Source organism: Gorilla gorilla, chromosome 5, assembly GCF_029281585.2.
Source record: "Gorilla gorilla gorilla isolate KB3781 chromosome 5, NHGRI_mGorGor1-v2.1_pri, whole genome shotgun sequence".
NCBI lineage: Eukaryota > Metazoa > Chordata > Mammalia > Primates > Hominidae > Gorilla > Gorilla gorilla.
In genome coordinates, this window is record NC_073229.2 from 52,077,568 (window position 1) to 52,090,372 (window position 12,805).

At 40.7% G+C, this 12,805-nt stretch overlaps 1 protein-coding gene across 1 annotated transcript in view; it reads right to left on the reverse strand.

The window, feature by feature from the left end:
• Positions 1-12,805, reverse strand: part of NUDT3 (nudix hydrolase 3) — a 113,010-nt gene that overhangs the window by 49,566 nt on the left and 50,639 nt on the right. Inside the window, exon 2 of the mRNA XM_019029155.4 lies at positions 12,630-12,740. Within this exon, the coding sequence (XP_018884700.1) occupies positions 12,630-12,740 (111 nt within the window). The remainder of the gene's footprint in view (positions 1-12,629; positions 12,741-12,805) is intronic.

A 12,805-nucleotide genomic window follows, 5' to 3' on the forward strand; every position in this document is an offset into this window, starting at 1 on the left:
ACAAATATATATATAAAAAAAGAGAACAACCATTTTTTTTTTTTGAGATGAAGTCTCGCTCTTATCCCCCACGCTGGGGTGCAATGGCGCGATCTCAGCTCACTGCAACTTCCACCGCCCGGGTTCAAGCGATTCTCCTGCCTCAGCCTCCCGAGTAGCTGGGATTACAGGCGCCTGCCACCACGCCTGGCTAATTTTTGTATTTTTAGTAGAGATGGGGTTTCACCATGTTGGCCAGGCTGGTCTCGAACTCCTGACCTCAGGTGATCTGCCTGCCTTGGCCTCCCAAAGTGCTGAGATTACAGGCGTGAACCACCGTGCCCAGCCAAGAACAACCATTCTTTTGCAGGGACAGGGAATACGTGGTACAGGAATTAGGATGAGAAGATACTTTAAAAAAAATTTTTTTCCATTATACTTTAAGTTCTAGGGTACATGTGCACAACTTGCAGGTTTGTTACATATGTATACATGTGCCATGTTGGTGTGCTGCACCCATTAACTCCTCATTTACATTAGGTATATCTCCTAATGCTATCCCTCCCCCAACCCCACCCCATGGCAGGCCCTGGTGTGTGATGTTCCCCACCCTGTGTCCAAGTGTTCTCATTGTTCAATTCCCACCCATGAGTGAGAACATACAGTGCTTGGTTTTCTGTCCTTGTGACAGTTTGCTCAGAATGATGGTTTCCAGCTTCATCCATGTCCCTACAAAGGACATGAACTCATCCTTTTTTATGGCTGCATAGTATTCCACAGTGCCTATGTGCCACATTTTCTTAATCCAGTCTATCACTGATGGACATTTGGACTGGTTCCAAGTCTTTGCTATTGTGAATAGTGCCGCAATAAACATACGTGTGCATGTGTCTTTATAGCAGCATGATTTATAATCCTTTGGGTATATACCCAGTAATGGGATGGCTGGATCAAATGGTATTTCTAGTTCTAGATCCTTGAAGAATCACCATGCTGTCGTCCACAATGGTTGAACTAATTTATGTTCCTATTTCACCACATCCTCTCTAGTACCTGTTGTTTCCTGACTTTTCAATGATCGCCATTCTAACTGGTGTGAGATGGTACCTCATTGTGGTTTTGATTTGCATTTCTCTGATGGCCAGTGATGATGAGCATTTTTTCATGTGTCTGTTGGCTGCGTAAATGTAGAAGATACACATTTTTTAAATAAAGTTCACTATGGCATTTTTCATATTCTTATTAGAAAATACAAATGATGCTGGGCATGGTGGCTCGTGCCTATAATCCTAGCACTTTTGGAGGCCAAGGTGGACAGATTGCTTGAATTCAGGAGTTTGAGACCAGCCTGGGCAACATGGTGGAACCCCAGCTCTACAAAAAATACAAAAATTAGCTGGGTGTGGTGGTGCATGCTTACTTGTAGTCCCAGCTACTCAGGAGGCCAAGGTGGGAGGATCACTTGAGCCAGGGAGGTGGAGGTGGCAGTGAGCTGAGATCATACCACTGCACTCCAACCTAAGCAACAGAGCAAGACTCTGTCTCCAAAAAGAAAAAAAAAAAAAAAGAAAAAGAAAAAGAAAAGAAAATACAAATGGAATCAAGAAGAGTTAAAATATAACTTCTTTTTTTTGAGATGGAGTCTCGATGTGATGCCCAGGCTGGAGTGCAATGGCACGATCTTGGCTCACTGCAACCTCTGCTTCCCAGGTTCAAGCTATTCTCCTGCCTCAGCCTCCTGAGTAGCTGGGACTACAGGCACATGCTACCACGCCCAGCTAATTTTTGTACTTTTAGTAGAGATGGGGTTTCACCATATTGGCCAGGCTAGTCTCGAACTCCTGACCTCAAGTGATCCACCCACCTTGGGCTCCCAAAGTGCTGGGATAATAAGGATGAGCCACCGCACCTGGCCTAAAATAACTTCTTGATAGACTGCGGATAGATTAACAAGGCTAGAGATAATTGAGCAGCTCTGAACTCTTGCGGTGCCATTAGGAAGGCAACCTCAATTATTCTACGTTAAGGTATTTAGACTTTCAAACTTTCTTTTTTTTTTTTTTTCCCAAACTTTCTTTTTAAGTTGTCCATGACCTGCTGGATTTTTCTTTTTTTCTTTTACAACTTTCTTTAATGAAGGTTAATTAAGTAAAACATGCTGTGGAATTTTTATTTTATGTATGACACTGTACATACTAACTTGTACAAAAACTTGAGGGAGGGCAGCAAAGACACAGGGAAATCTAAGCAGATATCACCAACCTGAAGATGGACTGTTTCTATGGCAAAGCAACAGGTGGCATGAGCCAGAGGAGTAGCACAGAAGTACTATTAGGATAGAAGTGAGGAAGTCACAGAGAACTAACCACACTTTTTAAAAAAGCAATGGCTGTGTCACAAACTATCAGGCTGACTACAAATACTACAAATATCGGCCCTCCGTATTTGTGCACTACGTGTCTGTGGATTCAACCAACTGCAGATCGAGAATTTTTTAAAAAATTGTATCTGTACTGAACACGTACCGACTTTGTTCCCTTGTATTTCCTAAACAATATAGTATAACTACAGTTGATCCTTGAATAATGTTGATCCTTGAACAAGTTGGTAGGGTGCCAACTCCCACGCAGTCAAACATCTGTGTATACTTTTTTTTTTGTTAACAGACAGGGTCTTGATCTGTCACCCAGGCTGGAATGCACTGGCACAATCATGGCTCACTGCAGCCTTGATGCTGGGCTCAAGCAATCCTCCCTCCTCAGCCTCCCAAGTAACTGGGACTACAGGTATGTGTCAACACGCCCAACTTATTTTTTTTTTAATTTTTTGTTTTTTGTAGTGATACGGTCTCACTATGTTGCCCAGGCTGTTCTCAAACTCCTAACCTCTAGCCACCATGTCCGGTGGGTATATAATTTTTGACTCTCCCAAAACTTAACTACTAATAATCTATTACTGACCAGAAGCCTTACCAATAACAGTTAACATACATTCTGTATGTTGTGTGTATTATTTACTATACTCTTATATTAAAGCTAGAAAAAGAAAATGTTATTAAGAAAACCATAAGGAAGAGAAAATATATTTACTATTCATTAGGTGGAAGTGGAGCCCAGTAAAGGTTTTTTCCTCGTCATCTTCACATTGAGTAGGCTAAGAAGAGGAGGAGGAAGAGGAGGGGTTGGTCTTGCTGCCTCAGGGGCCACCTCAGAGGCAGAAGTGAAGGAGGTAAAAGAGGAAGCAGGAAAGGCAGGCACACTCAGTATAATGGTGTAACTTTTACTGGAAAAAAATCCACATATAAATGAACCCGTGCAGTTCAATCCCCTGTTGTTTAAGGGTCAACTGTATTTACATAGTGTTTACATTGCATGAGGTAGCATAAGTAATCTACAAATGATCTAAAGTATATGGGAGGATATGTGTAGGTCATATGCAAATACTCTGCCACTTTATATAAGGCGCTTGAGCATCGGCAGATTTTTATATCCACCAGGGGTTCTGAAACCAATACCAAGGAATGGCTATACTGTAGGCACATAATTTTCTCCTCCTGTTTCTGTTTTTGGATGTTCTCTATTCTTGTGATAATACTCTTGGGATGGCTGAGGTGAGAAAAGGTAAAGGAAATGGGAATGTAAGACGAAGAGAAGACAGAACGGTTTCAGACACAGCTTCCCTTTTTTCCCCTGTCAGACAAGAGTTTTACCTTTCCCACTGAATTAGCAAGAAAGAATAGCTCTGAGATCATACAAAGAGGTGCTTTTCTTTTTTATTACAGAAAGACTATCACATGGCTGGCTCACACAGCTTCTGCTGCCCTAGTCTAAAGAGGCACTGTTACTAAAGCCCATGGCAGGCCATGGGAGCAAGCCTGTTCCCCTAACCCTTTAATGGGTCACTCTAAAAGGATTTTGACCACGAGCAGCTAAAAAAAGGAAGCTAATTTGCAAAAGGGAATATTTTAGCCCTCCCCTTACATGTGGTTGCTAATGTGTCAAATGCTTCAGATTTATCTGTTTCTGAAATTCAGCCAATATGCTAAAATTTTTAAGCTGGGCTGAACAAAGCTTTAGAACAGGTGGAATTTAATGAGACCTAGGACTGACAATGCCATGATAAACTACTGAATAATCTTAATTCTTTAATGTTTATATAAAAACTTTTTCTAGTAACAAAGGAAACATACACTCAATGCAGAGAACTTGATAACCTATGAACTAACATAAAGATAACCACTGCAAACATTTTGGTGGACATCTTTCAAGGAGCCATAGCATTAGGAGTGTCGGGGACGAAAGATGTCCTGGATTCAAATCTTACTTTGAGCATATTAGGCTGGACACAACTTGTTGGGGCAAATCACTCAACCTCAGCCTTTTCTCTCCTGTAAAATGTAGATAATAACAGTTCCTACTACATACATAGGACCTTTGGAAAAGGTGCTGCAGATGGTACTTAACCATGGGTTGCCATGCTTTTATAGCACGTGACTTCACTACTCTGAGCACAGCTAAAAGAATTAAAAATCAGCAACTGATGCAAAGGTAAGGTAGACATTTTCAAAATAGCCAGAAGCTGATGATGTGACCTGGCAGCACTGCCCAAAGGGGCATACTACATGAAGTTGTCACTAGGCAAAACCAATCAGGTCCTCTCTTAGGAAGGCAACAGACAGAGTCAACAGACAGGTAAGTTTTGCATAAGACAGGAAAAACACAAAATAAAAGCAGTAAGCTAAGAGGCTGAGAAGAGATGAGATAGGCAGGTCCTCCGCAGTGGAAGAGGGGGCTGAGCCATTGGCGTGTGACCAGGCTCCTTGAGCCACTCTGCATTTCCACTGTTGTTCCACCTGTCACGAGTGATGCCTGCCGGTGCACTGTGACCCAAGTTTCCAGCTTTGTACAGCCTTGGCTGGGCAGTTGCTGTGACAATGTCATGTTCTTCCTCACTTAACTGAGGCATTTGGAGAGTATGTCTATTTCTGACAACCTAAAAGGGCACATTGCAGTTGCATTTCTGTAGCTGTTCTAACAGTTAGGTCAATAATTGTAGCACTCTATTAAGCACTTGAGATATGTGTTGAGCACTGGAGATTCGACAATGAGCAAGAAAAAATGGGACCGGGGGCGGTGGCTCGCACCTGTAATCCCAGCACTTCGGTAGGCCGAGGCAGGTGGATCACCTGAGGTTAGGAGTTAAGAGACCAGCCTGACCAACATGGTGAAACCCCGTCTCTACTAAAAATACGAAACTAGCCGGGCATGGTAGTGCATGCCTATAATCCCAGCTACCTGGGAGGCTGAGGTAGGAGAATCATTTGAACCCAGGATGCGGATGTTGCAGTGAGCCAAGATCGTGCACTCCAGCATGGGCGACAACAGTGAAACTCCATCTCAAAAAAAGGAAAAAGAAAAAATGGGGAAAAGGTACAATGGCCTACACCTGTAATCCCAGCACTTTGGGAAGCTGAGGGAGGAGTGGCTGGAAGCTAGGAGACCCTCGGCAACATAGCAAGACCCTGTCTCTAATAAATAATAATAATAAACTAGCCAGGCATGGTGGCATGCACCAGTAGTCCCAGCTACTCAGGGGGCTGAGGAAGGAAGATTGCTTGAGCCCAGGAGTTTGAGGTTACAGTGAACTATGACCATATCACTGCACTCTAGCCTGGGAAGAAAAGAAGAAGAAAAAAAAAAAGGAAAAGGAAAAGAGAAGAGAGAGAGAAAGAGGGAGAGAAAGAAAGAGAGAGAGGAAGGAAGGAAGGAAGGAAGGAAGGAAGGAAGACTACACAGAGTATAAAGTCTAGCACAAAAGACAGATAATTAAACAAGCAACATCAATAAAGCATGAACAATACCACAGTGCTAGAAATACAGACTGCAATGGAAACATACAGCATGAGTGAACCTACTAGAAGGAATCACAAAGATTTCATGAATGAAGTAACCTTCATGTTGATAGACTAAATTTGCCATGTTGATTCATGCTGTGTGAACTCCATGACCCCCAGCCTTGTGATGTTATGGAGTTTTGATGAAGCAAAAGTGAACAGGGTCAGTGTGGCCTATCAGGTCACCTAAGAGTCGTGGCCTCATTTAATAGGAAGGCTCAGTTTCTTCAACAGGTAAGCATCTTTCAATCCTAGAAACATTTAGAATTAAATATAAAAATGTTTAAGGGAATCAATAAATATTTTATAATTTATAATATTTTAGTCTTAAATATTATAATGTTTATTACCACAGAAGTATTTTTGTGTTAAGGAGACCAGACATAATCTAAGATTTTGTAATGCTTACAAGAATGTTACTTATTCTGGCTGGCAGTCTTGTGGCCTCAAATTTTAAAAATATAGTTGAATAATTTATTTCTGACTCATGATTTTAAGTTAAAAATCTTAAGAAGCTTATATATAGCATGGGCATATTTAAAGACTCTAAAACATCTTATTTCTAAGTGTAATATATGAGATTTACAGGAGTTTGCAAAAAAAAAAAGTGTTTTTTTCTTTGAAAATGCTGTGTTTTGTTTTTTTGTTTTTTAAGATGAGGTCTTGCTACGTTGCCCTGGCTCGTCTTAAACTCCTGGGCTCATGTGATCCTCCTGCCTCAGCCTCCCCAGTAGCTGGGACTACAGGCCCATACCACCAGGCCTGGCTATAAATGTTTTTATTATTAATTTTTATTGACACATAATAATTTTAAGTATTTATGGAGTACAGTGACATTTTGCTACATGTATACAATATATAATGATAAATCTGGTTGGGTATAATATGGCTGTAATCCCAGCATTTTGGGAGGCCGAGGCAGGTGGACTGCCTAAGGTCAGGAGTTTTAGACCAGCCTGGCCAACATGATGAAACCCCGTCTCTACTAAAAATACAAAAATTAGCTGGGCATGGTGGCGGGCATCTGTAATCCCCGCTACTTGGGAGGCTGAGGCAGGAGAATCGCTTGAAACCCAGAGGCGGAGGTTGCAGTGAGCACTCCAGCCTGGATGACAGAGCGAGACTCCATCTCAAAACAAACAAACAAAACAAACAAACAAACAAAAGGTTATATACACATTTGAGTGGGGTGGGGGAGTTTGGGAGGGGTGTTGCTGCTCCTAATCCCTGCCTTGTTCAATGTATTTTTTGGCCATTTGTCTTCTTTTGAGAAACGTTTATTCACATCATTTGCACATTTAATACTAGATTCTTTTTTTTGCTGTTGAATTCTTTGTATATACTGAATAGTAATCCCTTGTTGAATGAGTATTTTGCATATATTTTCTCCCATTCTGTAGACTGTCTCTTCACTGTTGATTGTTTCCTTTGCTGTGCGGAAGGTTTTTAGTTTGATACAATCCAATCTGTCTATATTTGCTTTTGTTACCTGTGCTTTTGAGGTCTTACCTATAAAATCTTTGTCCAGACCAATGTCCTAAAGTGCTTCCCCCTGTGTTTACTTGTAGTAGTTTTTCACAAGACTTTTTTTCATTGAAGAGCTTTATAAAGTTTTTTTTTTTAAGTAGGACAACTGAAGTTCTTTAAAAAAAAAATCAAATATATTAAATATATAAATGCAATCTGAAACATCTGAAGGTTTTCAACTAATTGGTATAGAGGTATTATCCACAAAGCCCCTCAAAAAGTGGCTATTAAAATCTCCTACATTTACAAATAAAAAATCAGATCTGAAAGCATAAACATCTTGAAAACTAAGTGAATCTCTAAACAGTGCTTTGTTTACAAAAGCTTCCCTTCACGGACAATAAAAAACATCTATCAACATTTCAAGTCTCCGATTTCAAGTCTAATTCTCTGTTGATAAAACTGGAAAATCCACTTCTTTCATTCTGTTTTGATGGAAGCCACTGAACTGTTTCTGTTTCTGTAATAACATGTTCTCTTATTTTTATTGTTTGTACATTTTATTTGGATACTTATTCTAAAGTTCAAAGCAGTTCACAGACATTTCTTTATCCTCTCAATAATGCTGGAATAAAATATGAGATATGATGATATGATTCTCCTCTGACTGCAGAAAAAAAATTAGCTCAAAGTCAGGAAAGATTCTTTAAGGCTGAGAACGGCAGGCAGAGCATGCCTGAAGTCAGAAAAGAATCACGTCATCACATACTGGAATATACTTTATTCCAGTATTATTAAGAGAATAAAGTTTCAAGATCAGGATTCCTTCAAGACAGGAGCTAGGTAAGATACTAAACATGAGGAGTGTAGTTTAATTATCTGTGCTGCATCTTTCACTTCCTTGCTTCAAGATTATTTTATTCCTATTTCACACTATTCTCCCTTTTACCTACAGAAGGATAGTATGCAATTTCCAGGAAACAAAAGTACAGTACCCTATATCCTTCCTACTCCCTCAATGCATTTCCTGTTGCAAACATCCGGTTTTCTATATCTTAGCTGCACTTGTATAACCCAGGGACAACTCAACTGTAACACTCAAAAACAGAACAGCAACAGTGACAACAAATAAGGTCAGCTTTCCTGAAACAGACACAAATTCCAAATGTGCTCTACAAAAGTAGAACTGCCAGAGATATTCCAACCACAACTCCCAAAACCAAGTATCAAGTCTTTGCACAAGGTCTTTGAACTTTTTCCTCTCTCTATTCCAGAACCATCACTCCATTTCAGGTCTTGTAACAATCTGTCTGAATACACAACTGCATGGTCACTCTCAAACACCATTTTTGCCTTAAGCACCTTAGAACCAACAGAAGCCAACTGGATTTAAATCAAAATTATTCAGTTTAGGCCCACCAACTGGCCCTACCACACTTATTTGAACAGTCAAACTCTCAGTTCCTACAGAAAGAGTCAGGCAAAGGTTCTGGTGCCCTCAGGCCTAGGGATGCAAAGTACAGAATCATACCTGCCCTTCAGGGCGTGTCTACACCCTTCTAATTCCGCATTATCCCAGGTCTGACAGGAAAGTGGGAACCCAATTCTGCTTCAGAGTAAAGAAAAGCTCACTAGCTACTTCATCCCTTCTCTATCTAATCTCCCTTATGTGGGGATATCATATATAAGACCATCATCACACTACCTACTGCATCCCCAAAGTCCCTCCAAAATGGGAAAATCTTAAATGAGCAGGTCTATAACCATCCAGACATTCTCCTAGGAGCCAGTCTTTTGTGCCAGAGTTAGCTACTCTGCCAACAAGCCCCCGGCATGCTATACAAACTGTTCCCTCAAAGTTTAATTTTCAAATTATAGTTTCCTATTAACTCTGTATTCCTGGTGAGATGTTAAGCTTATGTGATGATGGCAAAACCCAAATTTCTGTATCCCCAATTTGTGGCCCAGTGTTTTGTGCAAGATGGATGGGCACTCAATATTTGCTGAACGGACAAATAACATTCAATCAGTAAACAGCTATGAGGAAGGTGCAGACTCTGAACTGGATTCTGTCACAGCTTCACTTTCCCACAGAAACAGGTCTGCCTGATTAAACTACTGACACACTGTAGATCAGACAGCTCTCTCACAAGCCACTGGACACTCTTCTCTAGAGGGGGATGCTTTGCAAAGACATCTCAATTCCTTGATGGGTTAGCACAGCCAGGCAGAGGAGAATGTCTGATACAACTAAAGCAGCCGTTATCATTCACAGGGAATCTGGTTGGGTCAAAATTCTTAGTTGCAGACAACAGAATCCAACTTGATTAGTTTAAGATAATGATTTATTAAGGGATAAAAATAGTTTACAGAATCACTAGGAGAGCTCAAGAAACACAGGCCAAGGTTCCAAGAACAATTCTTAAAACCACATTGCAGAACTGGACTGCCAAGGGAGTTGCTGTCTCTGGGGTGGATCAGGAAGCTGCCAAATAAAAGCCACCAGCCAAATCAGGAAGTTAACACTATAGCTGCCAATTCCAAAACCATTATCTCCTTTGTCTAAATGTGTGCCACCAAAACAGATGGGCCTGCTGCTCTCAGAACACGCCCTCCTTGTGACTAAAGCAATCTTGTTCAAGTGCTTTGTATTGGGGATATCTAAATATCATCAAGGAGACTTAGTTGCATTCCTTACCTGAGTTTAGGAAAAGTGCTTTTTAACTTTCTAGTCTCTCCATGTCAGAAGAGTATTGGAATGGGTGTGGAGACCACCAAACCACAATCCATCCCTCAAAGAGCATTTCTCTCCACAAGATCCATCAGGAGAAATTCTCAGAACACTCATTGGTAAGAATTCAATACTCTACTGCAGTAGGATCTCAAAATCACCAGAGGTCCTGTTAAAATCAGATTCTGATACAGTAGATCTGGGTTGGGTTCTGAGATTTTCCATTTCTAACAAGCTCCTGGCTGATGCTGATGTTGCTGGTCCATCAATTACACTCTGAGTAGCAAGAGCTTAAACCAGGGATTATCTATGGTTCACCACCGTTTTTATAAATAAGGCTTCACTGGAACATAGCCAGGCCCATTTGTTTATGAATTGTACTGTCTATGGCTACTTTTGCCCTATAATGGCAGAGTTAAATAGCTGTGACAGAGATTGTATGGCCTGTATAATAAATTTTTTCTCACTCTAAAATTACATATTATCTATCCATTCTTTTTTAGAGTAAACATATATTGGCACATTCCAATGTAAGCTAAATTTCTAACAAAATAAACATTTTATCTTCTCTTATTGGCCATGCTTTTAAATTGCTTTAAAGTCTAAGAGGCTTCTCAAAGTCAAATCCTAGACGGTGAAGGCTTAGTAGTTTAAACATGGAACTGACATTCCCTTTGCCAGGAAGTTTAAGCATAAGCATGCAAAGCAACTCTGAAACACCGACATAAAGAGTCTGCTGGGGGACCTTTTGGGGAAAATTTCTTTTCTCTCAAATAAAGAGACCCATGACGTGAAACTGTGTGTCCTGCATTTGAAAAGAATGTGTAAGGATAGAGCTGTGATAACCATCTTGTCACTACAAGGAGACAAGCCTGCAAACAAAAGCCAAGGATGGCAGAAGAGAAAGAAGGGAAGCACTTGGGCTCTTAATACTGCTGAGTCAGCCAACCTGGGACTTCTTATTATGTGATATAATAAGCCTGTTACAGAACAGTAAGGGGCATAATATTATTTTCAGCTGCATACATCCTAAGTGGTAGAGTGATACATAATTCACAAAGGACATTCATACTCATGTTCTCGTTTGAACCTCATATTCCCCTCCCCTCCCTCCATGATGGAGTAAAAAGGAAGATATTCAAATGAAGGACAAAAGTCCAGGGTGTTTAAAGTTATTTTCTCATAGGTCACACAGCTATTAACTGACAGTAACAGAAACCAGGATTCCCACGTCAATGTTCTTTTCATTACACCCTCTCTTGATTCCATTTGGTTCTACCCGGGTTAGCCTCCTTACCACCCACTGTAAGAATGCCTTCTCACATCCTCTCTGTCAATGTTTATCACTTTCTATACTCTGACAATTTCCATTTAGGGTATTTCTTCAACATCTGCATTGTTCCAACCCTTGTTCCATCTATCAAAGAAGCATGTATTAATTACTTTCTGTTCACCTAGCTGTGTACTAGGCATGGAAAGTGAGGATTTTTGATGGGAAACGTGATTTTTGCCCTCAGAGAGAACAATCTAGTTATGGGTATAAGATAGATGCTACAATGAGAGTGACATAAGCCAATGTAAGTGTAGGAATTCAGAGTGAGGAAAGAATTCCTTGGATATTCCAAGGGCAAGATTATTCTAAGAGCACTTCATCAAAAGCTGGATCCAAAAGAAACATAGGAATTAGACTTGTTGTAAGTGCTTTTTTATATGTTCTTAGAATCAATCTTATATTCCCTCTGGAACAAGGAAATGGATTTCAAAAGCACTGCCTATGTGGCCAGGGCGAGTAAACTGGGGCGATAAAGCTTACACAACTGAGTTATGAGTCCTAAATGAGATAACAAGAAAAGCAGAGCATGGTGTCACCACAAGAGGCTATGGAAAAATAATAGTTCGTTTCTCTCGGTTTTCAATTGCAATCTGTTTCTCAGTTTCCCCCAGGCTGTAAATTCTTGAAATAAGAGAACTAAGAGTCCATGACTTTACTTCTTCTATTTATTCTGTAGTATCTAGTAGGATATCATGGCCCAGGAACTCAACACATGTATGTGGAACATCATGTGACTAAATAAAAAAGAAGATACTATTCTCTCTCAAGCTGTACCATTAACAGTATCTGGCTAACAGAATCACTCCTTTAGCCACAGTTCCATGGCTAGGATGCAGTAAGCACAGGAAAACAAGGGCCTCCTCCAAAGCTTAATGACAATGAGTCATTTATACTAATGCTGCCTGTTCCTCTTACTCCTTAGAGGTCAGGAACTATTTGCTTCTTGATTTTGTGCCACAGGTAACAGGCAGTGTTGGAAGAAATCCATGGGAAGTAACAAAAGTCTGGCATAAAAAGTCATGGGAAGTCTGGCATAGAGTGCCGGTTAACATTACCATGTCACAACTCCATCACCCGGTAATAAAGGAGGGACCGGATAACCATTCATTGCCCTTTTTCTGTGACTGTATATTTATTCAGTGAGTGCTGACATATTAAAGAACTACACAGATAGGACAGGTTCATGATGACGAGGCACAGCTGTGCCCTCTCTTCTCCATGCATACCTCCTCACAGACTTCACGAACTGCTGCCACACTTGGCTCCTCCTCGGGCTCCATGCCTCCTCCAGGGACAATCCATCTGTCTGGATGGCGACTACTGCTCACGAGTAGCACCTGTTAAGTCACAAAGGTTGCATGGGGGGGTTAAAAATTCAAAAAGACACATCCACACAAATTCA